The following is an 18,563-nucleotide window of genomic DNA, read 5'->3' as shown; positions in this document are numbered from 1 at the left end:
GATCATTAGTTGCCGTCCTGTACAAGATACACCAGGACTGATCATTTCTCAATGTTATCCACTGCTAATGTGATTAAGGACCCTCCCTGACAAATAAATAACCCCACACAAACATGTTAAAAATATCAGTTATGGCCTTCTTGGTCAAATTTCTATACTATCTGGGAAATCTTTTTAGATAAATACAAGTGTACATCTCTCTGTCAGCTTTACTTGCTGTCTGATTATTTTAGCTTAGAAAACTACCTCTTTCACACACACACACACACACACACACACCCTGGCATGTGTGTTTATCCTCTCCCAGCTCCAGCCCTCGGGGACAGTTGCACTGATAGGAGTGCAGCAGTGAGGAGCAGCCATGGCTGCATCTTCCATTGTTAACATGACAGCCTGCCATCTCTGCATGGGGCAACACAGAGAAAAAAGGAAAGATGTGGTTCTGGGATTTAATTATCTCTGCACAACAGTGACTGGTGTGTCATATGAACATCAGAACATGGATGTACCTTTACAGTTGTGCCCATCTTCATCCAGCACACGGCCCGGCCCACACTCACAGCGCCTGGATCCTTTGGTGTTCACACACTTCTCTGCACAGCCGCCGTTGTTCTTCTCACATTCATTCACATCTGCACATAGGACACACACACCACACACACCTGGGTCAGATATTATTATCAGATGAGTCTTCTTTTAATCGACTGAGTACCAGATGGGTGGAGTTTATCACCTCAAGGCAATTCACTTAGTGTTCCAGGGAAGAGAATGATAAATTGACTTCAGAAGACTTTAAAACTGAGTTTATAATACTGAGAGGACTGGTAAAGAAATAATGAGGGATGAAATAAAATGAGGGACCAACGTAAGAGATTAAGAGTGTGAGGAAAGAGAGTGACCGAGGATGGAGAAATGAAGAAGCCAGATTTGGTTGATGGGTAAATAATGAGATAGTGGCAGTTCTCAGGCTGGCTAGGTTGGCTGTCACCCATCATTAGGTGTACCATCCAGTGTACCACACACACACCTACAGTAAAGTCAGCAAATACAAAAGACAATTCTTCAGTCTTTCTGTCACTAGAAACTTCCTTCATCAGGTTCTGTACTCATCCTTCCTGCTTTATGATCTATCTGATCATTTAGAATATGTAAAACTAGTTATAAGTCCATTGGTATGTGATATTTATTTATTTACATCCTTGAATCTTAGATGGTACTTATGCAGTTACCACAGGCAGGGTATGTGGAAAGATTGTGGAGTAGCAAATTTTTATTTAAAAAAATCAAATTTTAAAAAATATATCCACATATTGAGTCTGTAACACCTGAGCAATGCTGTGATTAGGATTAAGTTGGAACAATAAGATAAAAGTAATGAATAAATGGCTGGAGAGGCACAGATGCAAGAGCTGCATCTCAATGTTTTGGTACTTGTGCAATGACAATAAAGTTGAATGTAATCTAATTGAACCTTTTTTGTCAAACTACTGTTTGAGGTCAAGATTGAACTGTCACACTCAAGAAAATGAAAGTATACTATTACCAGGATGAATAAATGTGAATTAAGTAAAAAATAAAAATTAATTTTAATGCTGAAAGGCTTGCTTTTGTTGTCTTTAACATATTCTGAATATCCCATTAAGTCAAGTCAACATGGATATTTGCATTAAAACAGCTTATCCACAAATATATGAATGTCAAAACAAACACACTGAACAAATACAGTCGAATTGATTTCTCAGTGTTATTGTATTTCAGAAGCCATTTCTAGCTATCCATTTTCTCTTGTTAATCATTATCTGTTGCACAACTTGTCTGTCCCCTCTCCTCCCGCTCTCTCTGTCTCACCCAGGCATGTTTGTCTGTCTGGTCCCAGGACAGTTCCAGGTGCACAGCGACAGTCAGATTTGGGACATCTGGGACCTGTGCAGTCCATCTCATCACAGATATCATAGAAATCTGTGGGACACACACACAAAAAAACATACGAACACACCAACAGATATCAAAATGAAAAGTAAACTGTAAGTAAATTGACTTTTTACATATCAGACACGCTCACTCACGGCCACAGTAAACATGGAAGCAGACTGAGGGTCTGGGGAGGCGATAGACAAAGTATCCTCCATTACAGGCCTTCACATCTACACTGGCATTCCACTGGCAGCAGTTGTCACCAAAGCTGGCACAGACAGGCTGGGTGACGATGCCTTCATGAGGCTGAGGGTGGCTGCCGTTTAGCCAGATGGGAGCATGGGTGCCACAGTGATTCTCAGAGATGCAGAAGGTGGGCATGGCGTCCCCGGCCATGCCAGTGAAGCGGTACCATTCTCCAGACACAAGGCTGTCACACTGGGGAATGTCGGATGACTGATTGATGTGGTAGTCTGTGTTCCTCCAGGGTTCGTTCAGGCTGCTGTAGGCAGAGCAGGGGTCTAGGACTGTCGCATGTGGGTGGGATGACAAAGATGAAGACTTAGTTTCACATGCCCGGAAAGAAGATGATGCACTTGTGTTAGTGAGTCTATGCAAGTACTGTACGTATTTTACTTGACGATTTTCATTTTATGTTTATATTTCTAATCCACTACATTAGAGAGATAAATATTGTACTTTTTTACTTTGATACCCTTATTTCAAAGCTCTAGTCACTAGTTATATGACTGTACATACAAAACATATAATTGGTTTACAAAATATAATGCCGTGATATAGGTTAAATTACCCACCAGTTTATGGAGTTGTTAAAATTAGCTGCTTACAAATGATAGCTACTGATGCATCAATAGTAACTAATGTACATATGTATACTTTATACACTGCAGATACTTTTACTTTTGATATTATAAGCTTTTTTTTTAATGCAATACTCTTCGTCTTCGACAGGAGTATTTTATACTGTGGTACTGCTATGTTCAAATATATACTTTCTTATACCTCCATCACTGTTAAAGGGTCAGTTTGCCCAGTTATGAAAAGAAACCATATTATCTAACTTAGTCTTAGATATATATATATATATATACTTAGCTAGTATAGTTCCAGGTTTTGAGATTTCTGCCTATGCATCAATATAATGGAGGTGAAATTAATTTTATTTCTGGTGCTTACAATATTACATTTCTTCAATCACTGTTAATACCATTATTTAATCCTTGGTGCCAATTTCTGCTCAGTTCATAGATAAGCACTATATATTTTACCCTGTCCCATGTACTGTACATTTATAATACTGACCACTTGAGAAAATGTGTTACCATGAAGCAAACCTTTGGACAATCAAGTTAAACTGTAGCACAGCGTCAATTCTAATTAAACTTAAAGGCAACAAGCCATCCACAGAGACCCCTTAATCCTGCAGGTTCTGTCAGCAGTGACTCTTCTCACCAAAGCCAGCTTTGCAGAATCAGGAGACACAACTGAACGAGCAGAGTAAACAAAGCGCAACAAAACAATCAATAGTCTCTCCCCTTTTTTCGTGCCCTCTCAACAGTGTAATTAAGAGGTAGACGTAAAACAAAAGGAAAAGAAGAAGACATGAGTGATGATGAGAGTGGGCAAGAGTGAGAGTAAATGTTAATCACTGAGAATCAGCGGGAATGAAGAAACGGTGGGAGGCTGATCAGCTAAGCAGTAAAGCATCTTCAATGTCAGGCCAGAGCCAGGAAACTTGACAGCTGACAACTAGCACCATAACACTTTACTGGTGCAGTAACCACCACTGTAACCAAACTCTAGGCTTTCCATTTAGTTGGATTGCTCTACATAAAATATCCACGTTTATGTTTATCCGTTCCCGTATCTTGAACAAAAAGTGCTTTCAGTGTGAAGGTTAACTGGAGGTTTGCAGTTAACGACAACTGTTCTTTTAAAAAAATAAAAAATACTTGTGTTAGATGGGACTCATATCATGACCATAAATGACGTCACAACACACGTCATTTTCTCCCTCCATCCACTAATGGACAGTCCATCTTGTCACTACCTGCTGCTCCAATAAAAGCAGAGGGATCAATCCATGGCCTGGGGCCACTGACAGCATAAACGACCAGTTTTGGAGACATACGACTGGCCAACTGTGTTCCAACTTCAGCAGCACAGAAGGGGCAGAGGACATAGCTGACTCATGCGGATGTATGGTAATGACAGTGTTAAATCTTCCAGATGGGGCTTGAATAACTTAATATGGCTATTAAGGGAATGTGGAACCACGCCTGGCCTGAGTCAGACTCCAGCCTCTCATCTGTACAGAAGATGAAGACCCACAGTAAACAGTGTCAAACCTTATTGTTCTTCATAAAAAATGGTTTTAGTTAAAGGATAAAGCTGGTGATATTTTAGATTTTTCTTTATATCTGGAAAACCCCCGCAAATACTATTAAAAACACATACATGAGAAACACAGTTGCTCTGGGTGACATGTTCCTTCATTAGAATGAGCAGTTTATTTTGAGTCAATCCCTCATACACCAACCTGCTGCTGTAAATACTCACCAAAGCACCAAATGTGTGTTAATCCGCTAATAAAAATAGTCCCCAAGAAATGCACTATTTACCCAGGTTTGAGGACCATTTGCTAAAAGCTGTAGTGCCCAGCTGTTGCAGGAAATTACTAAGCCCTTTTTAGAAAAAAATGAAAGTATATGTGTGACCATTTTAAAAGATTTACACCTTCAGTAGAAACTGGCTTGGGGCGGAGTTCAGCCAATAAGTTAGGTAAGTCCATAAGTATTTGAAGATCAACACCATAAACAGATCAGACACAAACTCATTGCTGTACAGTAAATCAAATAGAATCTTATCTGTTTATTTTGGGGGGAAAGAAGTATTACACTCACCGACACCGGCAACCGCAAGAACCTCCTGCAGCAGATTGGTAACCACCAAAATAAACATGATCTCAGTGTTGGATAAATGATAGTCCAAGTTCGGGAATCAGTGTGTATGTGTGTGTAGCTCTTCTGGTTCATCCTTAGGGGAAGCCTGACTTTAATAGGCAACTCTTATCTGAATGTGTCATATTGTCATGTCTCTGTCGCACCTTGACCCCTTGACCTAATGCTCTCCAAGTCCAGTGACAGGACCATCCTCCCATTGTTTCAGACTCTACAATCTTCACACTCCTCCCTTAAACTACCCCGAGCTTAGTATCCGTTTTTTGCCATCATGCCGTGAAAAAAGTGTGATTGTGCCGTGTGAAACTTTTACATGACTTAAATTATTTATTTCTCATCCTTCCTGATTTAAAGGACGTGGGGGGGGAAAAACGAGCAATGATCTGCAGCAGCATTAAACCGATCTGATTAATCTGCTTAGTGCTGAAGCAGCTTTCACTTCGAGGTGACAGCGAGGTTTGCACACTCAGGATTTACTGTAGACCCTCACCGAAGACAAACTGTGCCAGTACAGTGAATATGTTCTCATCTAGGCCATTACTTGACCACTAGCACAGGCCAAAAAAGGTCTAAAGCTGGGCTCTTTTCATTTAAAAACCACCCAATCTAACCTGACGCTTGCAGTTTTTGTTTCTCATATGTAATTAAATCAATGGATACATTAATCCACCAGGCTGTTAGAAGAAATGAGGTGAAACATGCTATTCTTCTTTTGTGATTACCCCTGAAAATAAGATACTGTTCTGGCTAGAACTCTCTATGGCACAAGCAGATTCAATCAGCACTTTATTACATTACTGCATAACCACACTGTGTTTAGGAAAGCCATCCAGTGTACCTAGTACATTTTTCTCTTTTGTTCCAATTTTCGTCGAAATGTTGCTTAATTTAGTTTTCAAAGTTTGGATTTTCGAGTAAACTTTATGATTATATCTTTCGGTTGTTTGATCATTGTGTTCGGCTTTAGTGAGTCACTGCTGTGAAATGTGTTGCAGCATCAAGTTAAAGAATGCTGGTCGTTTTGTTTAAGCCATTTGGATAGCAATGTCAACCGCTTTGGTCCAGACTTAAAAAACAATTAGATAGTTGTTGCACAAATATTGTAAAGACATTAAAGGGTCAGTGTGTAGAATTTAGTGGCATCTAGCAGTGTAGTTGCAGACTGCAATTCATTCATTTCACCCTCCCCCTCAGAATGTGAGGCAGAAGCTACAGTGGTTTCGAAACGTGTGAACAACATGAATGGCCCTATGTAGAGACAGTGATTAATTTGTCCATTCTGGGCTACTGTAAAAACATAGCAGCCTCCATGGAAGGTGACCCACGGGGTAAATACAACTCATTCTAAGGTAACAAAAACATAACTTCTTATTTTCAGGTGTTTATACACGTATAAAAGAAATTCTATGAATATTATATTCCATTTCTGACAATAGATCCTCCTAAATGTTAGACACTGGACCTTTAATCATCCCAGAGTGTGAAGCCTAATCACTTCGGTGATCCCCATACTTTTCCTCTAATGCCACCATGAGGTTGACCTTTTTGTATTTTAATGAAATGCTTCAACAACCGTTGAATGGAGTGCCATGAAATTTTGGTACAGTTTTATATTACCCTCAGGATGAATTGTAATATATATAATAACTATACAATACTTGTTTGACATTGACATCGAGGTCCAGTACTTTGGTTTATGACCAAATATCTGCAAGACTAATGTCATTAATGCAAATAAGCAAAACTAAATATAGTAGTCAAGATGCTAAACATCAGCGTGTTGCATTATTATCATGAGCACATTAGCATGCTGAGGTTAGCATTTAGCTCAACGCACTGCTGTGCCCAAGTACACAGAGCCTCACAGAGCAGCAAGCAAAGAGAAATATATATGGTCCCTGTTCCACTGATGCAAGTTAAAAAAAATATTTACTTTTCCTTAAAGTAAAATTTAAATTTTTAATCTTTTTTTCTAAACTTTAAAATCAATTTCAACGGGCCATTGTAATCATGTGTTGCTTCATGTACCTATTGTTTACTAACAGTTTATCCACACAGGTCTATCTCATAGGATGTCCTGCACAGGAAGAGCTGGAGGCCAAGGAGAGGAGCCGGTCAAGACCTTGAAAAGCTGCTTCTTGTAAATTTCTGTAATATGTCCATTAATCACCAAGTCTTCACTTCCAGACAGAACAACAAAAAACCTCAACTGGACCACTGGCTCCAAAAACTGGATAAGGATTTTATTGATAATTGAATTACATATCTCTTTTATACACATTTCATAAATGATACAGGATTTTACATTTTCTTTTTTGCCAACATTACAGCATCATATGTCAACAGAAGAAAAAAAGACAAGAAAAACTGAACAAAATAAGAGGTCAGAACGGAGTACAAGATTTCAATCCTATAGTCTGCTTCGCTCTTTAGGCATTTAAAACATGTCTTATTGTAAATGCACACAAACAAGGTATTCAAAACATAACATTCAAAAACATAGAAAAACAATGTTATTTTAGGAGAAAAGAGGCTGAGGGTGGATGAAAATGTCAGGAGAGAGGGATGAGAATGGGAGGTGTTCCCCGATATGCTAACAGAGTGCGCCAGGACGTTAGAAACTGCTTTATAGGTGCACCGAGGATGGAGGGTGTTTTTCCATTTACTGGGGAGTATAAATGCACGCTGAGGGAGGGGGCTTATGGGAGTAAATAAGGTGAAAATGGGAGTGATGGGGTTTGAGCTCTTGGTTGGCTGGGATTTAAGTCAGATTTGGCAGGGCGGGTTCTAAAGACGCAGCCCTGTCCACTGCCCCTTTATAACTAGGAATCTCTACAAACAACGTTCTTAAATTATCTTTGCAGGTTTTTTTAATGTTTTTTTTTGGATAAATCATCTTTTTTTATTTTCACATAATTTCTCATGTAAACATACATTCATGCAACACCCTCTTTATAATAAAGTTTCCCTATATTTGATATATTTTGTTTTAAAAAAATAAACAAGAAAATAAAAAGGCAATAAACGGTGGATGGCATGATAAAAAGGAGGTGATGATGGAGAGAAATATAGAAACAGCAGAGGGGAGGACTGGACTGCAGACAGGCTTCAACTCTCTCACCTCCCACAGTACATCTCCAAGGAAACACCATCGTCACTTTGTGTGTGTGTGTGTGTGTCTGTGTGTCATGGAGTGTGTAAGTTGGCCTATTCAGGAAAAATGAGTTTTAAAGCTAATGACTGCTATGAAGTGCAACGTGGGCGGTATTGATTTCTTTTTTTTTTTTTTACCACTATTGACAAGGTGGTGATTAGGAGCAAAGGATTCATGAATATAGTGATCTGAACTTTGCCCCCAGCGCACTCACACTCATCAACACGTGTATTCAACAAACACATTCACAGACTCACAGCCACATTGATATCCACTTCCAAACATTCAAATTGAACCCTCATTTATATAAAGGTGTCATTTGAAATATGAGAATCAATTTCACAATGATCTTATCATTGCTGTTTAGCAAACTGCAATATTGTCTATACTGTTAACATCATCAATCATCTAAAAGGCACCATTTCCCTTGGAGATGAAACACACACACACACACACACACACACACACCGGCACACACAGTAACAGATTAGACCGGATTCTGCCTTGAGATCTGCATGGCTTACTTTTGATTTAACCTAAAATCATGCATTTTAATATAAAATCTGCAGTCAAGCACAAGGATCTCTTCAGTAGGATCCGGCCAACTGTCCACACGAGACACACAAGCAGATGATCTTGAATTAGAGTCTATATGTGCAGGGACATCATGTCATTGTGCTTCCCCTCTGCAGAGGTGATCTACAGCAGTTCAGAGTGAAAATAACTGGCTTTGAGACCTTTTTCTTTTGGGAGATAAATGGGGCTACCAACCCACACCCTGAACAGAAAACCAAGTGAAGCTGACAAAGATTTATTCAGTGACTATCCCAAAAAATGGACAACATAAACATATGGCTTCTATAACCTTTGGAGGGTTGGGGAGGAGATGAGACTTCAGCTAGATGTGGCAAAGAAAAGTGTCCAATTAAGTACAAAATTGCAATAATGCTCCTACACATTCACAAATTTCTACTGAGGGCATACCACAGCATGCAGTCTACCCTGCCTTGCCATCGCGGGAGCAGGGGGGCATTACAGCAACAGTGGGAGGAGAAAACTCTGGCTTTATTTCAAGATGAAAAAAGCTTCTGTGAATCAATGCCATGACGCTTTTTTTATGTATGTAGTTTTTTGCTGTTTTGCCTGAACGATTATTTAAAATTCAGATTGAAAATGTACATCACATGTTGCTAAGCTAAAGCTGAAGACACGTCCAACAACACTTTTCAAATTCATCAGATATTTTGAACTATAACATGCCTGTGGATCCGTCTGAGTCAATGATCACTAAACAGTTGAACCCATTTTTTATTATGTTAAGCATTTCCGCAGCAATCTCCGTATTCATGAGATGATTACAGAGGTCAAGCATGGCGTTATTCATGTCGATATTCTGTGTTGCTCAAAATAAGAATCGATCCCAATCAAAGCCATTTTAACCCTGATTTGGCTTCAACATTGCCCCCCCCCCTTTGGTGGCCATGCACAGGAGCCTTACGTCCAATGCTCTTTGTGTATGTGCGTTTGCGTCGGACCGTTAGGTCCTTCATTTCAGGAGATCTTCAGAGGATGTAAATGAGTTCCTGATGAAATTATGTTTGTAAGAGAGTTCCTCCCCCCACTGAAAAAAAAACTAGCCTCCGGTCATCGGTTTATTTGATTGTATACATATATATATTTATATTCTTTTCATAACAAATATACTATGGCTTTCAAAATAAAAAGTGCCAAAATATTTTTTTTGGAATAAAAGAACACACAGTGATGTTGTTGTCGGTAGTACTCTCATACTTGCGCAGACAGACCGGCCGCTACAGGACATCAACAGGAAGAGGAAACGAGGCGTGGCATCGTGCCTATATCCTGCGAGTTCAGACAGGCTCCTGACAAAGGTCACACTGGGAGGGACAGCTGTCCGTCACCTGGAGAAGGCGTGGCCCAGGGAGGGGGAGGCAGCAGAGTTCAGCCACAGGAAGACGAAGGTCCCCCGTGATGGTGCAACTGCAGTCAGGACTTCCTTGTAAACTTTAATGTGTGGGATAGAGACTCTCCCTGGAGCCTGCCCCAACCAAGAGTAGGTGTGTGTGTTGACAGTTTGACTGCTAGAGGAAGCAGGACTACACTGCTGTGTCAGGGTCGGTGTCCCAGTGTGCCCTGAAAGTCCCCCCCCCCCCACACACACACACACACTAATTAAACAATGACCCGCCCCTCTGCATGTCCTCTGTTCTGGAGTGTCTAGAGGTGTGATAATTCCTGTTTGCCCCCCGGAGTTCCTTGCAGGCTGTCCCTCCGGAGACTTGAGGCATATCCATAGTGCCCCAGTTTTATCCCATCATCATCATCATCATCGTCCCTTTCATCATCCTCACCATCCTTACCATCCTTTCGGCTGTGAGAGTTTTTTAGTTCCCGGTATTCTCACCATCCTTCTTTGTCTTTTTAGCGGTTTTCACTTGCAATTCCAACTGGAGTTTTCGTCGGACGGAAAAGGAAAAAGAAAGAAAAAAAAAGAGAAAAAAGAAGAAAAAGAGAAAAAACTAACTCCCACAGTCGAGACAGGGATGGGATTATTTGGTGTGGGAGGGATAGGGGAGAGAGGAGGCTGAGGAAATAGTTGGGGGTAGAAGGGGGAGGGAGAAGGGTGTTGGACGGCAGGAGGGAAGAAGGAAACGGGGGGTTGTAGGAGCTCAGAGAGGAGGGAGTTGCTTTTCCCATCAATTTTTACTGCCGTCGAGCTGCTGAACTGGGAGCTGGAGCTGGAGCGGGTCCCGAAGACGCTTCAGATCCAACTCCACCTGGAGAGGTTGGATAAGGAGAGAGAGGCGGGGCGGGGTAAAAAATATGAGAAGAAAGTGAATAGGGAATGGCATCAAAGTAGGTCTACGTACAGCTGTTACAAATCCAAGTATTGAACTGTAAAATGTGGGAATCCCCAGTGTGTCTGCAGTGCTCATTTTACATCACAAAACATCCAGCTTTCACCAAGCGACTGTACCTCAGCGATATCATCCTTCAGCTTGTTGTACTTCTCAATGTCAAAGCGTGTCCTTTTCACCCCCTTGTGGAAGAACAGCAGATACTGTCTGTCTCTAGCGTCGGGGTAAACGTACTCCTGCAGGTTATAGAGATACACAGACGGAGCACTTTGTAAGAGGAGCCAGTTTATCAGATACCCTCCATGTTCTGCTTTCTAGTCCTTGGGCCAAGTCACAGTAGTGAGAAATCCAACATCAAATGGTCTCCATGTCCCTTGGAGTTAAAAACCAGATTTATAAATACTGGATTCAATTCTGCAGGGTGTCACTAGATCTGCCTTTTAAATAGCTAAAAATATTACAATTTAGTGCAGAGTGCTACAAACAGAGGATATCCCATAGATCTCATGACTGCCATGCTCTGTTCTCTGGCTGCTACAACAGTGTCTGCATAATGTAAAAAATTAGAATCAGTGACGTGTCACATTGTTTGGCACAAAAAAATGAGACCAGTGTGCCCACTAGATGGAAGGTTATTAATGTGACTAATCTGATGATCTTATCATTCAGTTTACAAAATGTCAGAAAACAGTGAAAATCACAAAGTCCTTGAGTTCAATGTAAAACCATCAGATTATTTCCTTTCTCTCGTCAACAGTCCAAAAGATAATCAACACAATAAAACAATAACTCAATACAGGGAAGAGCTGCGTATCCATGTGAGAAGGTTACATTTTAATACTTGTTTTAGCCTTAAAGACGGGATGAGTTATTCTGGAAAAAGGTCATCAAATACCGACAGTTTAGGTTGCCAAAGTGTCTGAGGCATTTGACGACCTTAAAAGACTCAACAATAAACAATTTTTCTCCGGAATTACCTCTAACCCACACAGCAGCAACATGACTTTAATAATGAATTTTGGCGTATGTGTTTGTATATTTGTTGTGTTTCGTTTTGTCTTACCTGGCGTGTAAGCACGAAATAGGCGTACATGGCCATGGCTGTGCCGTAAGTGATAAAGTAGGTGACGGGCTCCATGATATCCCAAGAGTACTCCCACCAGGTGAGTCTGGCCAGGATGCCGAACTGGGTGGCCATGTACGCCATGCCGCCCCACAGCACCCAGGTGGTACGCCGCTCTGCCTTCTTACTCAACTCATCCCTCACCTACAATGAAGTCAAGAAGAAAGTTCAAATATATGAATATGTATGGAGAATCTAGTAAGGAAGAATATTGTCAGCACAATGAAGTATACAGGCCAAGGGCAGCTGTGATAAGTTTGTCAGACCCTTGTCTCCAGATTAAGATGTAATTATTATAAGATTAACTGTTCACTGTGTTGATAGCCCATTACCCATAACCAAGATGGCTCAACTGATCAGACCCTTAATCATTTTTATTGCCATTGTAGGTAAGGTCCGATATCTTCAACTAATTATCTGCAGATGAAATGATTATGAACAGGCCTTCAAAATTCTGAGCATTGACAGTACAGCTCCTCTTGGCTTCAATGGTAAAGTATACAAGAACACAATGTAATTAGACGGTCACACAGGTTCGACTATTAAATTCTTGGTTGACAAGTTAGAAACCCTGAGGTGATTTGTGTGTCTTGCTAAGAGCAGCAGGGACCTCGTGCAACCAACAACAAAACATTAAGGATAGCCAAACGTGTTCAGGAAGTCAGACCTTCTCCAGGGGGCGGAGTTGAGAGTTGAGGTCCTCCAGTCGTCCAATCAGCTCACGTTCTTTGCCGAGTTGGTGCTCCTCGATGCGCAGGGTGGTGTAGAGCTGCTGCACCAGAAACTTGACGTCATTCAGCCTTTCCGCGTCCTCATGGGGCAGCAGCTCTGAAGCACAAACATGCAGACAAACGCAAACAAATAAACAAAGACCAGTTTTAATACGATCCAATAAAACCATTTCCTCCTCTTACTGGTAGTGAGGAAGTGACTCAAAGCAAACAGCACTGGCTCTGCCTTTTCTCTGCCAGTCCTCACCTCTCCTTGGTGGCCGCACGAGGTGTGTGGTGTCGTTAATGACGAGGTTGAAATCATCCAGCAGCAGGATGTCTATGCCTGTGGAGGAGGCGACCCTCGCTCCATCTGGAGAGAGAGAGAGACAAATGGGAAGAGAGATGGAGCGCTGATCAGTAGCCGCTTCAAACACCATTGACATCTCTTGATAATCAGGCTTGTTGCTGTAAAAGCTGATGCACTTACACGCTATGAGTAAGATTTCAAGTACCAGTTGTGCCTGTATAATGAACCCCTCTGTGCAGAGTGAGGCCTGAAAAATCTTTTCATTGTGCATGCAGTGGTATTAAATTCTGATGCAAAGCTACAGCTACGGGAGCACTTAACAGCATCAAAACAGAAGAACACTTGAAAGCATGTAAGGACATGTATATGTATAACCTGCTGGGGTAAATGGATACAGTAGTGGTGTGTGTGTGTGTGTGTGTGTGTGTGTACAGTATTCTTGTGTTTGTGCACGTACCCATGGAGTAGATAGCTACCCGGTCGATGCCTCTGTCCTCTGCCTGGAGCTGCTGCAGGAAAACTCCCACACAGTCAGAGAGAGGCTTGAGGGTGAACTGACAGCGCTCTCGCCTGGACGGCAAACTGACTGAGATCACCGGCAGCCCGTTCTGATACACCACTGTCACCTCTGCGAGGGGGTTGCAGGCAAGAAAATGTAGACAGGTAGACAAATGTCACACAAGAAAAAAAAAAAAATGACACCCTGAGGTGTTAGCTGAGCAATGGAAATGAGCTCGTGCACTGAATGAATCTAAGAAGGATGGCTAAGGACCAGTATTTTGTCCAAAACTAGTTAGTCTTGGCATTTTCTGGATTATTAGCTTATGGACTGTCTGTTTGGAACATTAATCCTTTTAACACACAGCAGAGTCTGGTATTCTGATGGTGCTATGCTAACTTTTCACCAAAAATGAAGCATTACTTTGACAGAGGTGTGTGGCTTGAGACCCAGCAGGGGGCAGTGCAACAGCAACTCCACCTGTCGGAGGAGTTCAACAACAGAGCTGCCAAACTAAATGAACAGCAGCAGCTGCCCAGGAACATCGTGCGACCTAAAACCAGCAACAGAAAGAGTCTACATACTTAACCTCTGACCAGCAAATTATTCTTAGCTCTTGTGGAAACATTCTTGGAACATGTACTCCGTTTGGTTCACAAAAACCTTTATCTTCATGACAGTTTAAAAGGATAGTCTGTGACATTATCTTATCTCATGGTTCGCGTGGATCTAATGGCTGTAAACACCAGTACAGTATCTACAACAAGGTACGTTAAAACAGCAGCTTATGCAATAGTTATTTGTGCAGCTCCATATAATTACTGCTTACTTGTAATCAACACATGACTAAATCTCATTCATCAGTGCGCTCCCACACATGCAAGAAGATATGCACAGGCTTATACATGTAGACACAGAAGTACACTGACTGCTGTTTTGCCAGAAATAGGCTCATTTTCCACTGTCTGTCAGGTGAAGATCAATACAGTATAATATTGCTAACCTTTCCCTCACACAACTGTTGGGTTGATTCGTTGATGCCAACTATTGATATTTCTCATTCCCACAGAAAGGCTAAAAAGACCTCTTGTCTCTGACAATCAAAAAGTCCCTGAGGTTCACATTGCAATGTATCCATTCCTTGAAAGTTTTGGCTTTTGGCTAGCAGCGAGAAATAAGAAAAATGGATCGTGTGCATCTGGGACCAACAGAATGCACTCAGAACTATTTTGAAGTTCACGGTCCTTTAACGTGTTTCAGTGTTAAGTGTGTGCTCTCATCTGTACTTTTGAGCCTTTGGTTCTGCTCAGTGACACTTTATTTTTCTGACATACTAATAATGGTCTGTAACCCACCTCTACTGGTCCGTAACCAAACTCTGGTTATGAGTCTGCACAGCTTATACCATTATCATGCTGAGTGGCCTCTATTGACAGAGCTATGAATCAACGCAGGGGGGCTGTGAGCCCACAGTGGAGGTGATCCAAGCTGCCTTGTTGCTGTTGCTGCATCCAACAACCTCCTGCCTCCTTGCTCGGGACCACTGCAGTGAATCAGCAGATCTCTGCTTCGGCTCACACCAAAAAGTGAAGGATCACTGCCTGGTGCAGGCAGCACCGACCCAGGCTCAGTTTCAAGAGTGTCTTGACCGTGTTCAAAGACGCAGGGGTGCAGACATTTTATTTCACACCCACCTCTTCATTACCTTGACAATTTCAAACCTTGCCCCAAGTATCTGAGTTGTTCTGCTCCTGCACCTGTTCCCTTCCTGTCCTCCACTACCCTGTCACCACAGGCACATTGCTAAAAGTGTGAGGATCATTTGTATGTCTACTCCAACCCTACAGCTATTAAAGCCCACTTTAAAATCAAATCAGCATGTTCTGCATTGCTGCTGCCTCACCCCACCTTTCTCCCTCTGTTCACACTCTCCATCTCTCCTGCCTCTCACACAGACGAGCAGATGCTACCCCGAGACAGATTCTATATTAATGACTACTGGCTGTTATCTCCAAATGAGCCTCTGCCGTCTGATCAATGTAGAATTCCTCTAGGTGCAGAACTCATTTGTCTCAGATGGGGAGCAAAGGCTTGATGTGTGGTTTTCCTTAAAAGGGGGAAACCCCGAATACAGCTCATATGGACGGAAATAAACTGAATGAAGGAGATGAGGACTTACCCTCTGGAGCAGCGGAGGAACACAACAGTCGGTGGCCATGCCATGAGGGGGCACCCCTCCAAACCTGCAGACAGGAAGAGAAAGGACAGCCTGGTTATTCCACACAGCTTTCTCTCATTTAGCATTTCCATTCTTTATATGTATCCTGAGGTGCTGTGATTTAGTTGTGTGACACTGAGCAACATGATACAACCCTAGTGCATCCCATTTACTACACTAATTGTTTATTTGCAAGACTGACTGAACAGTATCATGTTACAAAATGGCTTCCTCTGTTCCGGTTTCTAGAAATGTTCCCATATGCGGACTGGAGCCACACCCAAGAAGCGCAGATTAACAGATGCAACTGCAGCTTTCCAGTCATGGAAATATTCTACAATGGGATGACGCATAAAAACACACATAGCCTATCACATCTAAAATACTCCAGTATCCAGGAACAAAAACCACCACTTGAAGGAAAACACCACAGTGGGAGACACAGAGACGGCAGCCAACTGCAGCCTGAATAACAACCAATGTGGTTCAGTATGAATTCTCCACTTGTGTCATACTTGAGTGAGTAAGTGAGGGAGGAGGGGAGGAAGACTAACAGAGGAGCAGAGCTTGGGGAAACCCTCTTTTTTTTCTGCTGCTACTGTATACTGTTAGCCCAACAAAGTAGGAGTGTCCATATGCGCTGCATTTGTTTCGAATTACAGAGCTCGTCACGTTTTCTGCCGAGCCGCAGTCGAGCCTTTTAAGGCATGAGACATGCTGTCAGATCTCCTCACACTTCAACAGAGCGAATGGGGGTGAAGAAGACACATCGGAAATCAAGCAAGAAAGAGTGCCAAGGGGCAAAAACTGATTTTTTCTGATTAAAGTTTTAGTTATGTGCACACACATAAACAAAGGATGCCTCTATCGCACCACAAATAAGGCTCTGTCTCTCTGCTGACTGCATCCTCACATTTAATAACTGGTGCCTGGAGTCATGCGATTTGTGACACTGTAGTACCGTATATTAATGTGTCCACAGGAAATACAGTACGGTCTCCTGAAACCCACACACATTTATTAACCCTTCAGTTTGTGAAGGCACAGGATATCTTTCAGCATCCAGCTCACAGATCCCCTGTCTGTGTACAAATGTTATAATATCAGATTTATGATACGCACACAATCTCTGACCCTCACTGACGTGAATCACAACAGCAGAGATTCAAAGCTTTCACAAACTCTCCTTTACGAATTCATTCACAGATAGTTATGTAGTAAACGATATCTCAGAGGAGAGCAGGTGTATACGTGTGTGCATTTATTTGTATATTCTGTCACTGCAAACAGATGCTTTCAGGATCTGTAGCACTGAGCTAAACCCAAGCACTGTGTGGATACCTGTCTACCCTTCATAGCATTTCTTTGGTATTACTCAACAGTACAGATGTTGCAATAATTTCCACCACATGCCTCATGAGAGGGCCCGGTAACACAGCATGAGACTTGGGGAATATAGTGATTTATGTTTCATAGGTCTGGTCCGATTTCTCTTGTATTTTTTTTTTTAGCTTTTTATGGTGTGTTTGTTTTACACAGGTGAGGTTTGACACAGTACAGGCAGCCAGTGTCAAACATTTTACACAATCACATGAAGTTCAAATTGTTTTCAGTCAGCTATACAATAACTGACAGCTGTCTGAACTTTACTGCCAGAGTCTTACTCCAACAAACACAATGCAAAATTTAAAATATTCTTTCCGGGAGAGGACCGGCAGTGGGACTAACTGTAATCCCAGCATCGATCTGACAAACACAGCCGCCAATCAAGTGATCTCGATTTAATGTGCTGGCTGTCAGTCGGAGAAACGTGACTGCCAATCACATCTCCGCAGTCGTCTAATTGGGCTTCCAGTCAGACGGTCCAAACAAGTCAGACCGTTGCAAGTATAAAGTGGGGATGTGGAAGGGAAATGTTTAGATTAACACCAACAATGACAGTTGCTTTCCACTGCTGTGGATTGTCAATAGTGGAGCATAACTGACATTAATTAGCGATGAGGTGCAAACCAGTCTGTTGTCAGCAATGGAGTAATGTTTCTGTTTTAAAATAAAGATTGCCCTCACCAGGCATGCAACGCAACACTGACCATCCACCACTCAGCTGCTCAGCGTGGGACCACAGATGGAGGCCTTGCTGAGGGTTCACTATTCTGCTAGACCCCCCCCAGAGACACAAAAAACCTTTTGAAAACTCAATTCTCTATTTTTTTACCATCTGCAAATACAGGGAATGGTGAGGAACAACTTAAAGAAGTCTGAAAACATTTATAAAAAGTAACTCACTGCTCTCACTGCAGCAGTGAAGCAGGACCACAGTAAACTGAGCACCACCACAGGGCCCAGAGGGGTGTATATGTGTGTGCGTCTACTCATCAGGACCGCAAAAACTCTTGTTTTTGACACCAGCAGGGCAAAGATGACTGATCGTTGCAGTAACCCCATGGTGAAGTGTGTGTGTGAATATGTGTGTTTGTCCTCGATGAGAATACTGATTACTGTCCCGTGGTACCAAGTAGAGCCCAAACAGTGATTAGGCTGCTGATCAGATGACATGCTGAGAGAGGCGTTTTGGCTGGTCTGGAATAACTGCACATTGTGCAGAGAGCGGTCCAGCTACCGCTTGGCTCATTCATTAACTTCAGCTGCTTGAGGCCAGGAGGAAAGATTTCACAGAGATACCAACAACATCCAGCACGACCCACGCACCTCGACACAAGGCAGCATCACAGACATATGCAAATATGGCTCTGGCGTGTGTGTGCGTGTGCGTGC

General features: G+C 42.1%; 2 protein-coding genes across 3 annotated transcripts in view; both read right to left on the bottom strand.

The window, feature by feature from the left end:
- Positions 1–5,087, bottom strand: part of oit3 (oncoprotein induced transcript 3) — a 7,848-nt gene extending 2,761 nt beyond the window's left edge. Inside the window, exons 1-6 of the mRNA XM_035663795.1 lie at positions 5,042–5,087; positions 4,839–4,937; positions 2,067–2,441; positions 1,849–1,959; positions 510–632; positions 280–402 (exon numbers count right to left, since the gene is read on the bottom strand). Coding sequence (XP_035519688.1) covers positions 280–402; positions 510–632; positions 1,849–1,959; positions 2,067–2,441; positions 4,839–4,937; positions 5,042–5,087 — 877 coding nt within the window. The remainder of the gene's footprint in view (positions 1–279; positions 403–509; positions 633–1,848; positions 1,960–2,066; positions 2,442–4,838; positions 4,938–5,041) is intronic.
- A 2,023-nt stretch (positions 5,088–7,110) lies between these two features.
- The window catches only part of mcu (mitochondrial calcium uniporter), a 52,212-nt gene continuing 40,759 nt past the window's right edge, over positions 7,111–18,563 (bottom strand). For both annotated transcript variants that reach the window (XM_035663055.1, XM_035663054.1), the window contains exons 3-9: positions 15,750–15,813; positions 13,529–13,699; positions 13,030–13,134; positions 12,719–12,879; positions 11,992–12,195; positions 11,048–11,164; positions 7,111–10,847 (exon numbers count right to left, since the gene is read on the bottom strand). In XM_035663055.1, the coding sequence (XP_035518948.1) occupies positions 10,767–10,847; positions 11,048–11,164; positions 11,992–12,195; positions 12,719–12,879; positions 13,030–13,134; positions 13,529–13,699; positions 15,750–15,813 (903 nt within the window). In that variant the 3' untranslated portion in view covers positions 7,111–10,766. The remainder of the gene's footprint in view (positions 10,848–11,047; positions 11,165–11,991; positions 12,196–12,718; positions 12,880–13,029; positions 13,135–13,528; positions 13,700–15,749; positions 15,814–18,563) is intronic.

This window comes from Morone saxatilis, unplaced genomic scaffold (assembly GCF_004916995.1).
Source record: "Morone saxatilis isolate NCDOM2014 unplaced genomic scaffold, NCSU_SB_2.0 Contig19, whole genome shotgun sequence".
Lineage (NCBI taxonomy): Eukaryota > Metazoa > Chordata > Actinopteri > Moronidae > Morone > Morone saxatilis.
Note: the sequence above shows the minus strand (reverse complement) of the source record. Positions and strands in the feature narration are given on the sequence as shown.